This window comes from Cupressus sempervirens, chromosome 7 (genome assembly GCF_028749045.1).
Source record: "Cupressus sempervirens isolate cs-2001-9-10 chromosome 7, ASM2874904v1, whole genome shotgun sequence".
In the NCBI taxonomy this organism is placed as follows: Eukaryota; Viridiplantae; Streptophyta; class Pinopsida; order Cupressales; family Cupressaceae; genus Cupressus; species Cupressus sempervirens.
This window is the reverse complement of record NC_143124.1, coordinates 298,718,180-298,735,016: the sequence shown is the minus strand read 5'-3', so window position 1 is coordinate 298,735,016 and position 16,837 is coordinate 298,718,180. Positions and strand designations below refer to the sequence as shown.

At 33.8% G+C, this 16,837-nt stretch overlaps 1 protein-coding gene and 1 long non-coding RNA gene across 5 annotated transcripts; one reads left to right on the top strand and one right to left on the bottom strand.

The window, feature by feature from the left end:
• Positions 1-1,241: 1,241 nt before the first annotated feature.
• Positions 1,242-8,166, top strand: LOC149546599 (uncharacterized). The gene is made up of 2 exons (XR_016353752.1): positions 1,242-1,404; positions 7,878-8,166. It is a non-coding gene; the product is annotated as an uncharacterized LOC149546599 (long non-coding RNA).
• LOC149546598 (uncharacterized) lies at positions 3,615-10,429 on the bottom strand. 4 transcript variants are annotated; one of them, XM_089791287.1, is made up of 7 exons: positions 9,515-10,429; positions 8,997-9,380; positions 7,563-8,003; positions 7,395-7,457; positions 5,387-7,063; positions 4,705-4,810; positions 4,300-4,465 (listed from the first exon to the last, which is right to left on the bottom strand). In XM_089791287.1, the coding sequence occupies exons 1-6, from the start codon at positions 9,555-9,557 to the stop codon at positions 4,746-4,748; spliced, it is 2,673 nt and encodes an 890-aa protein (XP_089647413.1). In that variant the 5' UTR covers positions 9,558-10,429; the 3' UTR covers positions 4,300-4,465; positions 4,705-4,745. The 4 variants fall into 4 exon arrangements, with proteins under 4 accessions (XP_089647411.1, XP_089647412.1, XP_089647414.1 ...); XM_089791285.1 differs by lacking the exon at positions 4,705-4,810 and having other exon boundaries at positions 3,615-4,465; positions 9,515-10,426; XM_089791286.1 differs by lacking the exon at positions 4,705-4,810 and having other exon boundaries at positions 3,615-4,465; positions 7,395-7,454; positions 9,515-10,426.
• Positions 10,430-16,837: the final 6,408 nt, after the last annotated feature.

The window sequence follows — 16,837 nt, the reverse complement described above, 5'->3', positions numbered from 1 at the left end:
AAATTTGTAAATCTTCACAAAATATTTAGAATTTCTGTATTCTTCCCAAATGTTAAAATATAAATTTACTCGAATATATAGCTAATATTTAATTTATAATTTATATAACATAAATTAAGTTGTACATAAATAATTAGAGTTATTATTATAGACAATATTTCAAATTATTATTATTATTATATATTGTAATATATAATTAAAAAGATATAAAAATAATATTTATATATAAAATATTTATATTTGTAATATGCATAGTTTAGAATTAGTTTTTTTTATATTAATTTACAAAATATTATTAAAATTTAATCTTCATAATCTTAAGAAAATTTAATTTAATTTAATATGTTTATCAATTTTGTAAATTCATTACTAATTATTTGATGTTTAACTCAAATTATTAAATAATAAATAAAAATATTTCTTTATATGATGGCTAGAGTTAATGCTTTTATCAAGATTAGAGTTCAAGGTTAGAATTATGATTGTTTTTATATTAATGTTTCTAATTATTATTATTATTTATACTAAAGATTATATTTATATTTAAACTATTGTTGTATACAATTATAGTTTCAAAATAATATTAATCATTTTATACTACTTTAATATTATCATAGAAATGATCAAGGGTTCAATATTTGGGTCATGTTAAGGTCAAAATTAGGGTTGAATTAGGGTTGTGATTAAGGTTTAAGAGTTGCAATTATGGGGTGAATCATATTTAGTATTATGATTAGGGTTACAATTTTGATTATGGCTAATGTTAAGGTACGGATTGAGGTTACATTTAGGAATATGGTTAGTTTGATGGTTAAAATTAGAATTTTTATTATGGTTAAGATTAGAATAAATTAAGTTTAGGATTGAAGTTACAATTAGAAATATGATTAGTTTGATGGTTAAAATTATAATTTTTATTATGATTAATATTAGAATAAATTAGATTTAAGATTATGTTTACAATTTCAAATTATGATATCGTATTAAAGAAATACAATTACCTTATTTCCCTAAAAATCTATTCGGCGTACCTATTGCATGTGATTGTTAGTTTAAATTCTTCTAAACTCGTAAGTCAAAGGTTGAAGACGCCCGCGACTTTAAGAAATTGCGAGTTAGAACAAGTGATAAGGATGCCTAGTGTCAAATTCTTGAAAATGCCATCCACATATTTTGGCGGCAAGATCACCGAAAACGGCAAGAAACGAATCGACGTCTTAAGGTCGCAAAAAACAAAACATTATCGGTAACGTTGAAAGACTAAAGTTCGCGGCTATTATCAGTCCCCTCGCTGTCTTCATCATGGCAGGCATTCAAGAATCATGACTTACTGCCTCAAAGATGCACTTTTGTTGGAAGAAGAACAGCAGCCGTGTTGAATTGCGCCACATATAAACGACATAGGTATGCTCGATGGAAAGTTGATTTTGAGGCAATTTTTCTTTTGCCATTAATAATAGGATTAGCAATCTCCTAAAACCCTCATTTTATTTTCAATTGCTTAATTGCCTGATGAGCAGGATCGACTATCTAATTCAAACCTTAATTTTTGTTTTAGCGAATTCCCTGACTGAGTAGAATTAGAGGAAACTACACTCTAGACCACCATTCCACTCTTTCTTAAATTTCAGCCTGTTAAAAACTTTACTACTGAATATTATACAGAAAAGCAGGAGCAATTTGCACATTGTGATAAAAATACCTATCCTCGCTTGTCTAACGCCGCTCGCTTTCATTTGCACTTTTTCCATCGACATTTCTTTTCTTTTGGCATCGGATGCTCCAATGAAGTGTTGAGGTTTTGATCGGCGCAGCTCTACATTCCGGGAAAAAGCTTATATGCACAGGAAAAAGAAAAGCCAGGCGGAGCATTTGAAAGCCAACCCCGTTTTAATAAAGTGTTCACTTTACTTGAGGAACTCAAATTGCCAGAATTATAAGGTGCAAATTCATTCAAGGGAGTCTGGAATACTACAGAAATATATCCGGGATTCCCGACAATTTTATGGCGTCCTGCAATTTTCTGGCTTTGGATGCAGTGATTTGGGCTAAGTTCCAAAATTCAGCTCACGCAAGAATTATTATTTACACCTTTACAAATTTACCTATTCACCCCACATCCTCTCTCTAATTAAATGAATTAAAGGACAAGGGAAAAAAACAAATGTGGGCTTCTAACCCTCCTTGCCATATCCATTAATCAGATAATATGTAAGAGCAGTCACGTTAGTAGCTGCACTTTGTCTTTTGTCTTATCATACTAGGCTATGAGTTTGAGCATAATAATCAAAATATGTGGTGATTCCATTTGCAAATAGGGCCGTTTAAAACCTACTAAGTTTTGTACACGGGATTCTGCAGTTTTCTCTGAATAGCGTTCTTTTATATTGTAGTATATCGCTTTTGATGCAAAGTGCTGGAAGTTCATACGATATGAACTTGATCTTCGACATTGGGCAGAGTAACAAGAAACAAATATGGATCCTGTGATTCTCGACACAAAATAACACCATCATACAGGTTCATACAAAAACCTAGCTTTGCATACCATGACAGATTTTTCATGCGATTTTCAGTGGTTTGATCCTCACAATACATCTCCACGGAGCTATTAAAGTGCTTAAAAACCGATGAAAACGCATTGATTTATACCTATATGTGTTTTTATGAATGTAGAATAGCCAGGGCTAAAAAATATATAGGGATTCCATTAGTAAGAGGGACCGTTTGGAACATATTAGGTTTTGTAAATAGGATTGTTCAGTTTTCTTAAAGACCTTTATTTCATATTCTATTATCTCATTCTTTATGCAAGTTGACAGAAAGATCTGAAGACTTAATACTGCAAGCTTCTGCACTCTGTTGAAAAGTTTTGAGTTTCAGGTTCTTAGTTGAAAATGGCAGAAAAGCTTGAACCACACCGGCTCTTTAGTTTTAGTAGAATCCTATTGTGGCATAGGACATTGTAATTTGATTATTTAAGAATTCTTGCTTGTACTCCGAGTGCACAGTTAAAGAGGGAAGCTTGTGTCAGGCAGACTATGATGAATATAACTGATATTCTTTACTATGCTTTAAATGATTTTTCTACGTGCCTTCTCCATTTAACTGTGGGTTTAGTTGAGGATTCATCTATGGCATCTGCTCAGGGCTCAGTTTGATCCTCTTGGCAAAAATTTCTTAATTTATCTCTTTAACATTAAAATGATCATACACGCTTTCCAAGTATATTGTAGTCTGCTTCTCAGATTGATTAAATTTACCTCAACTTCTTAATTAACTCAACTTTTAATGCTTAACAAAAGAGTTTCAGCATAATAACATACACCACAAATATTTCTTAGCATAAGCAGCATGAAACAAAAACCTACTAGTCATATATTTTGTTTTATACGGCAGTGCTTTTCAGATTGCTGAAAGAAAATTGTAATATATATACACTATGGAGAATATACAATAAGCATTTTACATTCGAAACATATCAATGTTAATCGGCATAAAAGGAATGAAGAAGATTTATACGGGTCTATTTCTTCAAAGCCAAATACAGGTCAATTAAAATTAAAATTGTTATGTTTTTAGTTCAACCCAAAACTTTTGAAGCAGGACAAATGTTGTATGAATAAATAATAGAAATTTCAATTCTCACCCATGGTAAATAGTTGTGACAACAGTGACAATTAGGCTGTTTGCCTGTTAGCATACAAAACAGACTTGGCAGTAACTGTAACGAAGATAGTTAACAGAGAGGTTTCTACTAAGGTTTTATCACATACTCTCCATTTTGCTTTAGACTGGAAAGATCTAAAATCACATAGAGCCAACACCAATTCTCATTAGGCTCATATAATCTTCCACTAGGTACACACAACTTTTATAAATAACAAAACCTTGTGCATACAAAGAACTCTTCAAAGAATTGTGAAAACAATTACTAGAAGCAAACGAGTTACTAAAACAGATACTGATTATTGTACTGCTGAGCAACAGATGCACTGGCTAAAAATAGACTTAGTCTTTTGCTTCTCTTTACTAGGTGGAGAAACAAGTTTTGCAGGTGATCCCCAAATGTCTTTGACAGATTTTTCCTTAGCAATCACTTGGTCTTTAGGCACAACAATTTGTTCAGCGACTGCAACAGTGGAATCATCCTTAAAAAGGTGGCGCAGAGGAGTACGGATTTTTTCAGAATCAGTCCTTTCTAAGGACACCCTGGGATCATCCATCTCTAAATTATCCTGCAATCTCAATTCCTTCTTTTCCTCAGGTGACCCTGGGGCTGTAGCAAGTAATGGTGTCTTTGGATTATCTTCACTTTCTTCATGCCATGATTCTAGTGTTGGGCAACTCACAAAAACTGAAGGGTACAGTTCACTGTTTGAAGTTGTTGTATGCTTAGACTTGTCCCCTTGTTGAATTGGGTGTTCCTTGTACATGTCAGGGGGTTGTTCATCCATTGCACTGGCTGCTCAAAAAACGAAGGTAGTGAGAATCATTTCTGCCAACTAGAAACTTTATAACATATGATGAACTGAGCCCAATATATATATTTCCTGAATTTCCATTTTGCACTGAAATAATAAGCTACCACTAACAGAGAGAGCAGCTTAACATGTAGCAAAAATTCCACATGGTAAAACAAAGTACAAAAATAACTGTTCATTTTCAAACTTTTATAGATTAGCCTAATTTTTTATAACTTACCAGATCCTCCTATTGTTATTATCCCTTCTATATTATGGCACCTATATTTTCTGTAGACTGGGGTAAAAGCTGCGAATACAAAACACGCTCTGTATGTATTCAGCTCCTGCTTACCATGTTATAAGAGATTCAGGATGCTTTTTCAATAATACCAATACAAAAGCAATATAGAAAGAATACCCTCTGCACTCAACCATTACCATGTCATAAGGTGATCAACACCACTAGCCAAAGTCAACTAACAAGATTGATTACACAGACATATTGGCCAAAAGCATTCAATGGTAAATTTTGCATTTAAGGTTATTATACATGGATTAGTACTTAAATCATTCCAATCCAAAATGTATCATTAGGAAGTAAATCAACTAAAAAAGTCTATGTGTTAGATGGAGTTCCATTCTTGATAAAAAAACCATATATACATTTGTAAGTGCTGGCTATGGAACGTGGTAGACAACTAATTTTCTCCTTTGAGCCCGAAACACAAAACACAATATTTTAGATTCAAAACAGAATGCTGAGCAATGTTTTGTAGACTTAAAATTTTCTGCACTCTTGTAAAACATTAATTTTTGCATCGACAAGTATACATTAAGTGTATGTATTTTAAGCTTGAAATGCATTGATAAAGTGAAGATGGACTAATTTGTTTTGTAATTTTTGTCAAATTGAACAATACCTGTTGATGTAATGTTAGCAGCAGGCCATGTCGGAGTTTCTTTATCTATAATGGACAGCATACCATTCTCTGCACTCTTGTTCTTGGTATCTACCCCAATCACATCTTGCTTCTGCATTTTATTGTTTGAGGCTTTGCTTATATCTTCCTTCTCCTGAGGCGAATCCACTTTAATAGGACTAAAATAATTTTGCATGGTATGATCTGATTTAACTTCAGTTTTGTTGGAAGTAAATTCACTGCTGGAGAGAGAATCTTTATACTCATTTAACTTGTCAAACTCAGGTTCCATGATGTTTCTTTCATCTTTTCCAGTCATTCCATTCAATTTTTCTTCAGTGTGCCAGTCATTTTGGCTTTGTAAAGCTTTCTCTTTCTTTTCAAAATTGATGGTGTTAATGTTTTCTGCTTTATTTGGAATATTGAAATCCTGTCCTTCAACTTCAATTGTATACATACAAGCAGAGGACTCTGGAACCAGAATTTCTGTTAGCTGACTTACTTCATTAAGTGACACAGTGGCAGAAGTGCTGGATGGTTTATCCTTAATATTAACCAAATGTACCATATTAATTTTGTCAACAGATTCAAAGTGAGGTGTTCCGTCCATTGTTCCATCTGCAATATCCCTTTCTCCAGCTTTGTCATGATCATTCTGAAGGCATTGATCAGTAAACTGCTCAAAAGTAGGCTTTTCTAGCTTGTCCACAAAATTGGAGTCACCTTCACTGGATACTCCCACCTTCAATTCCTGCAGAAGAGTTAGATCTGAGGTATCTATATGTTCTGGAGGAGGTAGCAAACTCAGAGACTCTCGAATTGCATCAACAGCCAAAATTGTTTCTGTTGTATCTTGATTGCCTTGAATTGGTTCCAATTCAGACTGTAAGCAATTAGGAACTTTTAACCCCCCAATTTCCACTTCTGGCACATTGTTGTTCTTATCTTCTATTCCTTGATGCAGGATAAACAAATCATTCTCCTCCGGACTCTCCAAAGTAGATTCTGGTTTCATAGATTTTTCAATAATCTCCACAGCAGTTATGTCTACTTCCTGTTTTTCTGGTTCACTTTTCTCCAAAGGCACAACAGTAGGAATTTCAGGTTTTCCCAGTTCTGTTGATATTTTTTCCTCTTTGACTTCTATGTTTTCATCTTTTAGGATTCTGCTGTTTCCCTCTGAGCTATTTATTTGAAATGAATTATTTTCCTCCAGAAACACCAAAGCAGATTGTGGATTTATATTCTTTTCCATAACCTCCACAGCAGTAATGTCTACTTCCTGTTTCTCTGGTTCACTTTTCTCCGAAGGCACAACAGTAGGAATTTCAGGTTCTCCCAGTTCTGATGTTAATATTTCCTCTATGGCCTTTATGTTTTCATCATGCAGGAATCCATTGCTCACCTGGGATCTATTTATTTTTGCATTTTCAGCACTGATATTTTCTTCCTTCATTTCATTTAGTATGTTGGAAGCTCCACTGGGTTGTTTGACTGGCTCTTTTAAACCATTTTCTTCAGTTGATATTATCTTCTGTTGCACATCTATTGGAATTGCATCCTGTTTAACTTCTGTAAAAGGTTGCAACCCATTTGGCAACTTAGTTGATTCCACATGAGTAGAACACCAATCGGTTGCAGAGAATATTTTATCTTCCATGGATTTCTCTTCAAGCCCTGTGATTTGAGCCAGAAAAAACTATTAATGTAGGTTTAAGCTCATTAGTCTCTCATGTATTAATAGAGTCCTATAACTTTTAAGAAAAGTTTTTGATAAGTAAAGCTAATCACTTCATTCTTGCATGCCATGAAAATTCCTAATATCTAGACAATGTGAACCCCGGTTGTCTTTGAAGGTCAGAGATAATCTTGACAATTATGTTTAAACAACAGTAATTTGTGATCAAATTTGAATGGTTTATAATAATATTAACCCACTAAAGATAGTTTTCTTAGTAAGTTAGTCCATAAATTCTTGCATTTATACCAAATTAATGAATGGCATTACCATGTTGTTGGGAGAGTGTTTGAAGTGCCATGACTGGATTGTTTTGGATAATCTTTACTCCTGCTGCACACACATTTCAATGAAATTGTCGTTTTAAGGGGACACCAATTCTTATAAAACAACTCAGAGAAACTAAAAACATTTCTACTCGGAAAGAAAAAAACATACTGTGTTCAAGCGAAGCTTGTGAAGATGGTGTTTTCTGTATGTCCTCTGATGGTAAGCTCATAACTAGCGGTTTTTGTGTTCCACTTTGCAGAGAAACCTCGTCCACAGCTTGCTTGTCCTTATTATATCCCAGATTTGTATCTTCCTCGGCACCAACTTCACTTTTTGCATTGTTACTACTCATATCTGTTAACTTCCCAGTGGATTCGCTTGCATTCACAAGAGTGGGGAGAATGTTTTCATTCACACTCATTTGATTTGGAATGCTAACATCAATTTCTGTTTGATTGTCATTGATGATGGATTCTGTTTCAGGGCAAGGTTGCTTTAACTCAGCAAGTGAGATCTTGGTTGACTCATCAAAATGCTTATCCTCAACTTGCATAGAAGCAATTTCTAGTTTTGTTGGTGTGATGTTCCCATCCTTGTTGCAATTGTACTCTACATCCAGAGAAAAATATGAACTTATCACATGGAATTCTTTAAGCAAAAGGCATTCTTTACAAGTTAGTACCAATGCATTTTTAGATGGTTTGATATTAATCTCTTAGCAGGAAATGTACAAACAGATTGGTAAATAAATGAAGGAAACGGTTTCATTTCATTTATTCTTTTTAATGTCCTCCTTTCCTCTGGAAATCATAGTTTTCTCCCCAAATAACTTTTATTGCAACTTCACTGTTGTGGGCTCTTTTTAGTTCAGATACCTAGTCTGTTACACTTCAATGCTGACTACATTTTCAATTGTGAAAGACTTTGACTTGATGAATGATCAATAAAACACCTGAAAATATGCCATGGTTGAAAGGATGATTTTGGCATAATAACATGTCTAGCACTAACAGATGGCATTGCAGATCTAACTTATAATGAAGCTTTGGAAACAAGGTCAATAAGAAATAAAAACTCAAAATAAGCAGGTGAATTTATTTGGATTCAAGAAGCCTTGAATGCAGAATTGTATTTCTGATATGACCGAGACTTGAAGGTCAATATAGACCATCTCAACTCTCCAGACATCAAAAATGATTTCATTAGCTATACCCATTGGTTGCTGATGCAAGCTAGGGTATTGTAAAGATTACTTCTATTTCTGTTTGCAACCTGATTCTTGCAGCTTCATTGAACTGTCCCGGGCATCATGAAAATTCGAATTTCCATCCATTAATCATTTTGATTTAATGTACTATCGATGGCAGTGGCTTTTTACATGGATTTTCAATTGGATTGTGCCTAAACAATATTTCACTCTAGTCTTAATGTTTCATCTCCAATGTAAGAAATGCTAAGGATCACATGGCTAAAACCAACATACTGCAGCATCCAAATAAAAATATTCTATAAAAGAAGTATAACGGTACTGATTGCTAAACAAATTGCAAATGTTTAATGGAATCTATACATCAAAGAACATTTCAGTCAAGAAATGCTTGCCTGTGTCATTGGGTAGCATTTCCTCGTTCATTGACGATCCTTCTTGTCTCTTGATAGATTCTTCAGCTGACAATATTGATTTCTGAGGTTCAATGATCTTGTCATCAAACATTCGTGCTGCATCACCTTCATGGCTGATTGCTGATTTTTGCGTATTCTCTTCAGAATTCTTTCCTTGAACCTGCTGATCACCATCTACAGCAGAAGTTTTAACCTTCAAATCTATAGAATCCTTATTAGTTATGGCTTCTTTTTTTGACCCTGGGTCTGAATCATCTTCGGGGATTTCTACAGGCATTGATTTGGGCATTTTCTCCTCAATGGGAGCTGCAACATTATTTGAAGAAGATTGTTGGGAAGTCTGATTCTGCATATTGTCGTCCTCTGATTCGCCACAAACAGAAGTTTCCACGTTAAAAACTTCAATCGAACTCATACGAGTGCTTACTAAACATGCATCCCCTATAAATATATGAAGCAATAAGAGAAACAGATCAAAGTTTAATAACATACTCTACCTGGACCAGCTTGGATATTTCTGTTAGGCATCTCGTTCCCCATCTTGAGAAAACCCAAATCTTGATTCGCAACTGTAATTTAAGATGCACAGTTGCGGCAGATCCTGCTATAGGATCTTGCTCTCTCGGAACTAATGAAGAATTCACCAGGTAATGATAAACAAACAATCCGATACTAAGGTCCCAATGCTGAGAACTTTGGAACAATAAATGTCTCGAATTCTCTTTTTTTTTTTTTTGGCAAATGCGGGAAATGGGCCTAATGTAGCTGTAAAATAGTAAAAGAAATGGGTAGGACCAATCAAATGTTCTGTTGGATCAACAGTGTGCTAAATAAATCATAAAATGAAGCACACATTAGCCCCATCCCAGATTGTGCAAATTCACATGTATGGCCACAAAATCAGTCTTTTCATCAGAATTAAAAACAAACATATTTTAAATATGGTATTAAAATCACATGGATATTCCCAGAACTAGATATTCAGTAACCAAGAGCCAGCCTAAACTCCCTGGATCACAGCAAAATGATCTTGGAAACATAAACTCAAAGCTATGATTGCACAAGCACATTGGAAAGTACTCTTCTATTCGGGAACGAAAACCAAGAAGAAATCCATCTAAAACATAAAGATATTCATGAACGAACAGTCATGAAGAAAAAAGCTCTCAAAAGCATGACAGTCTGCACGGGATGACAGAGCCTTAACTATATATTATTCTTTTGAGAATGTAAAGAAATATCCCATTGGGAACACCTTTTTGAATGAAATGGCATTCAAATATCGTTGTGGGACTAGTTCAGTTGGTAATAGATCAAGATGATTTCTCTGGCAGAGAGAGATAACAAGCTTTTATGCTTGACAAGTATCGAAGTCATGACAGTGGATCAGAACCCAAGGTTTATGGGTATCCATAATGTTGATTCATTATGAATTTGAATTATATAATAGGGGCAATTAGGCATGTGGGTCCTTGATTTAGGCCCATATTCCACTTGCTTTAGATAAGCTCATTATTATCAAAGATTTCGAGTTCCTTTTCTTTTCTCTCTTTCTGCCCTTTCTTTTAGCTATTTCTTACTTTTTCTCAGGACTGCAACTGTTCCCATTTTTCTTTTAGGTGTTTATATTATACATATTAATCAGAGTCCTCTTTTTCCACCAACAGGTGTAAGGCTTTTTGACTTGGATATTAGCGAGAAAGCTCGTATATGAAAGGTACAAAACCTTACTTCAATACCAAGGCAGCCTTGATTATTTTGACAGATTGGATTTGAAAGTGGAAGGACACTTATGTAGTCCATGTGTATTTATTGGATTGCACTTGGTCTACCTAGACAAACTTCTATAGAACATGATTGAAAACAAGTTCTCTTATTTTTACCTCTCTAACTCTACATGTCAACACAATCACAAAGAATCGTCGATGGAGTGTTTTCTCTATTTGTTGGGGTGGGGGTAATAGTTAGTAGGTGGAAGTATAAGGTGACCGGATATGATATCGTAATACACAACTTTTTGAGTTTTTAGCTATGAATAACCATTGGAAATGCTAATCATAAGAGACCATGTTGACATTTATTTGATATAAAAGATTAAAGGTGACAGATAAATCTTAATATGTAAGAATAAAGGTCAAAAGTAAAAGCAATTTATGTTGGTTGGAAACACTTATTTTAAACAATTTTGAAACATTTATATTTTAGAAGGTTTAATATAAAAAGTGATTGTTTCGTATATATGCATTTATGATATACATGTTTATAAGATACATTTTATTATTACTATAAATAGTCATTTATATTAACGTATAATATTAAAGTATATATTTATGAAAAAGAGTTGGATACATGATAATTCACAAGAGGTCATACGCCCCAGTCAAAAACATAGATATAAATTGTTACCAATTTGACCTATACCTTAAATTGCTACATTTAGAAAACTTACATATTGAATCTACATTGATAAAATTATTTGAATGTAAAAAGTGGAAGTACATAATATAAAGACAATGAAAATTTGATCATTATTACTTAGTTTTGATATACAAGTATAACATGGTTCAACTTGTGATGTGAATATCAGGATTTAACTGTGTGATTTTGAGTTTGACTCAAAATCACACAGTTAAATCCTGATATTCACATCACAATTTGACTAGCTGTGGAAATCATCTCCTACTTATCAATAGTTCAACTTATTGCAACAATATTCAAAACTATTTTGTTACAACGTACAAAAGATTTTCAAGTTTCATTTCATTTACATAATTTACAAGAATGCATTCATATCTAGACAAGTTGTGACAACTAGCAATAACACTATTTTAATAAGAACATTCTAGAAATATAAAATAAGGAAGAGGTAAAAGTAAAGGCTCCATTGCCTACAATGGGAGGTCCTTGACATGATCGTTGGTGAAGCCTCGGGCTCACATCCAACTTTGAATAAGACTTGCAACATGGTAAAATGGGGGTTGGTTTGAATAAACTATGCAATGAAAGCTTTTCCTAAATCTCTGTTGCATTGTATATATCTATAGCATGTTTATTCAAATAATGCATTACAGGATGCAAAGAAAAGAGAAGAATGAAAAAAAAAATCATGCTTATGTTAATATTGTTTGCTTCATGTGTAGATACCGGATTGAAGACAAGTTGTTGAAGGGACATGCTGGTTATATCGTGAAACATTCCAACTTATACTATTGGAGCACATTGAAGTCTAAATTAGGTGTGAGGTTTTCGAAGGGACACAACAATATGTTGTCAAACCTTTTAACCATAAATAATTTTAGATTATAGGTATAAGAAGGTTCAACGAGTTCAAAGGTTGCAAGTGCACATGAAGTTTCAAATATTTAGAAGATCACATCAAAGCTCTAGGTTTTCATGTGGGCTGCATAAGTGACTACGACTTGAGACAAATGAACACAACATAAAATGAAACTTATATTATCTAAAATGAGAAACTACAACATACATTACAACAAAAATAGACCCAACTAAATGCTCTAAGGGCTATAATATTATTAGATTATGGAGAAAAACCCTTCTCATAGTACATTCTTCCAAACTCCACCAAAGAATTGCCTTTACACATCAAGATGGGTGTTAAGTAGCCCGACTTAGTTTTAGGGTTAGGAATACAATTTACATCTTCCATTTGGTGGTTGACGCCAAAATAGAAGGTTCTAGAATTCAATTAGAAGTCGATGGAAAAATAGATGGTTTTGAAAAAGTAGTCTAACTTTGGAGACATAACTTTTGATTCAAGACTCTGATTGATGAACAATTTACATTTCTGAAAAGCTTTATGAGTGCTCTATAGTCCCATGGGCCACCTACAACCCCCTCATTTTTGGGGGTTGTACAAGGCCATTTAGTGCCTCAGATTGGACTCTGAAGTATTTCTAGGAGGTCTATGAGCAACTTAAAACTACAACAACTTTCAAATTTTGAATCCTCTTGACTCGATTCTTGTTCTGAAGTGCTATAAATTTCAATTAAAACCTTCCCTCAACTTCACACCCTCTAACTCTTCATGATTATGGCTCTATAAAAAAAAACCCCTTTTTTGCATTTACATGAATCCCAAGGTGCACAAAAATACTAACCTAGAAAAGTGATAATGGTAATCTGAGAGTTGGAATTTCTATTCGACCCAAATGGTTATCTATAAATATAAACCCATTAAACAAAAACTATCTCTAAACACATTTTTGGGTGATACAAGATTACCTTACACTATTGGTTGCTCCTACATTAGACACCTAATGTAATTTAAAAAGCAACCTTGTCACTTCTTATCTGGTTGAGTAAAACCCAAATGATCAACCTCTACTTTAGATTACTAGGTCAAGTCTTTGGTAGGTCATCCTTCCACTTCATAAGATACCCTTTATAATAAGCAACAATCTCTAGAAATGATTGTGTTTGAATTTTTTGCGTCAATGTTTTAGATCACACTCTACGATATGAAATATTGATGCAAAAAAATCAAACACAATCATTTACAAAAATTATTTCTTACTATATGATGGATTGTAGAAAACTAATTCCTTTAATATCCTCCTCATATTGCCTATTTCTAACACTCCTTTGTACACGAGTATTTAGGATTTCTTCAATCTCCTCCTTCTTAGAGGAAAGAATTGGACATTGCTCAAGTATTAGCTCATCTAAACCATCTTCATGATATTCTATTAAATTTGCAATCTTGAAAATGAAGAGAAATATGGTTTTGACCTAGAAACATCACCTAATACACATTCCTTGAGTCATGTTTCTTCAAAATCTTGCAAGGACCAAATTTCTTCATCTTCAACTTGTTGTATGTGCCCATTATAAATTGCTCTTTTCTTAGGTACACAATAGCTTGATCGCTAACTTAGAACTCTTTATGCCTCCTCTTTTGACCTTCCCTAGCCTTATACTACATGTTCATCTTGGTGATATGTCCACACGCTTCTTTATGTAGGTTTTTGACATGTTCAATAAAGTTTTCAGCCTTAGCACTAGTACTGTCTCCTTGCTGCATCTTCCTCCACTTTGGTGTAGTCCTTGGACTACTCTTATAGATAATTTGGAATGGTGACCTACCAGTTATCTTGTTAACAAAATTATTGTAAGAAAATTATGCTCGTGGTAGAATCATATCCCATCCCTTGGGCTTGACCCCTCCTAAACACCTTAGTAGATTACCTAGAATCATATTCACTACTTCAATTTTCCCATCAGTTTGTGGGTGATGTATACAACTCAACTTCAAATTTGTCTTCAAATTCTTCCATAATGTTCTCCAAAAATACCCAACAATCTTTATATCTCAATATGAAATAATACTTTTTGGAAGACTGTGTAACCTCACCACCTCTTAGAAAAACTAATTTATAATGTGAACTGCATCATGGGCCTTGTGGAAAGGAATGAATTGAGACATCTTTGGAAAATTATCAACCACCACAAATATTGAATCATTACCCCATTGTGTTCTTAGTAGTCCAAGAAAAAAATCCATATAAGTATGTCTTCCTAGGGTCTTGATGGAACATGCAATGGTTGATAGAGTCTCGTGCTTTGACTAACTTCTTTAGCTACTCGAAACACTCGACAAGTCTACACAAAATTCTTCACATCCTATGATAAATGAGGCCAAAATTAATTTTCACTAACAATGGAAATGCTCTTATCTTGACAAAAGTGATATGCCATTTCACCACTATGTTTCTCTTTGATCAAGTTCTCCCTCATGGAACTCCTCAGAATGAACAATTGACTCCCTTTGAATAACATATCATCTTGGATCATGTAGTTTAGCCACCTTGTCCTATCTAGAGGAACAAGTTCCTTTCAAGCCTTCCAAGCCTCTGCAAAAAGTTAGGATCCTCAGGGTTAAGATTCTTGAGTTCATTAAACCTAACCACCTCAACCTTTATTTATGTTAGTAATATTTGTCTCCTACTTAATGCATCTATAACCCTATTAGATCTCCCACTTCTATGCTTTAATACAAAAGCATAACTCTGCAAGAACTCTACCCATTTGAAGTGTCTCTTATTCAATTTACCTTGGCTATTTAGGTATTGTAGTGTCTGATGATCAGTATGCAAAACAAATTCTTTTGGCAACAAATAATGCTTCAATTTGTGTAATGCCTAAACTATTCTTCTAACCATAAACAAAATACTTACTTTGTATTATTTAATTTCTCACTAAAATATGAAATAGGTTACCTTCTTGGCTCAATACAACTCTAATGGAACTACCACTAACATCATAATCCACTTGGAACACCTTGCTAAAATCATAGAGTGCTAACACATGTTTCTCTATTACCTTCTTCTTCAACAACTTAAAACTCCTTGCAACTCATGCAGTCCGCTTGAACTCTTTTCTATCCCCCCTCATTGTTTTAATTATGTGTGCACATGTACTATTGAAATTTATAATGAGCTTCTTTAGAAACAATCCAAACCATGGAAAGACCTAACCTTAGTAGCAAACCTTGGGGTAGGATATTCTAGGATGACCTTCACCTTCTCCGGGTCCATTTTTAGACCATCAAAGTAGACAACAAGCCCCAAATAGACCAACTCTCTTTTGACAAAGCTACACTTCTTCAAATTAATCAAAAATTTCTTCCCTTGCTTCTCAAAGACTCTACAAAAATGCACCAAATGTTCATCTAGAACCTTACTAAAAATCAAAATATCATATAAGTACATAATAACATTTTTTCTTGTAAACTTCTTCAGTATCTCATTCGTAAGCCAGATGAAGGTCTTTGATGTATTGGTTAGCCTGGAGGTGATGCCAAACCAATTATATAGACCCTCCTTGGTCTTGAATGCAGTCTTCCATTCATCAACCTCTTTGATCTGTATATGGTGATAGTCAATCTTGAGGTCTATATTTGTGAAGTATTGCACTCCACTTAAGTAGCCCATAAGATCATCCGTTCTTGGAAAGAGAAACATTTAATTGATGGTTATGTTTCTTATATGCAATTCCATTAGAAAATAAGAAATTATTACTGACTAAACTCATCATTTGACAACAATAATTATATTGATGGAAAGATAATAATTTCCTTATGAAACAATTCTATTTTCATCAAATAAAGTGATTTTTTTTTTCATATTGCCACTTTTTGGCTCATCATGATCCCACACATACCCTATAACTACAAACTTGGACTGTTCTCATTCACTTTAATCTCTTTTCCTTTCTTTGTAGCTTCTTGTGGGCTAAGTATTAACTAGTTGACCTCTAAAGTAGGTATGATCTATTGAGGTTCTTCATTCTCTTCAGTTCTTGTTGGCTCTTCTTTTCTCTCCTATTTTCCTTCTTCTTCTTTCTTTTTATTCCTTTTATCATCTACATTTTATTCTCCTATTTCTACATGTCTCAATTGTGGTATGAGGTGGGATGTTTCTTGGACATTATTTTCTTATTATTTTGTAGCTCAGGGACTAAACTTTTGAGGATTTTAGAAATTGTTGCTAGATCCTCATATTTTTCTCTTTCACCCTTATCTTTATTAGAACTAAGATAATCAACCAAATTGTCAACAATGACAATTTGATCCTTAAAGGGATCATCCATCTCATGAATAGTAATATGCATTCTATCAATGTTTATTGTGTCACCATTAATTGTTATTTGTGGTGTCTCATAAAATGTTCCTTATGCATTCTCTTCCTTGCTAACTTTTTCTTCTATCATTATAATATCGTGTTCTTCTTTTTCTTCCATCTCTATGGTTATGGGAGTTGGGGTTTTTGTTACTTTCCCTATCATCATGTTCCCTTTCTCTA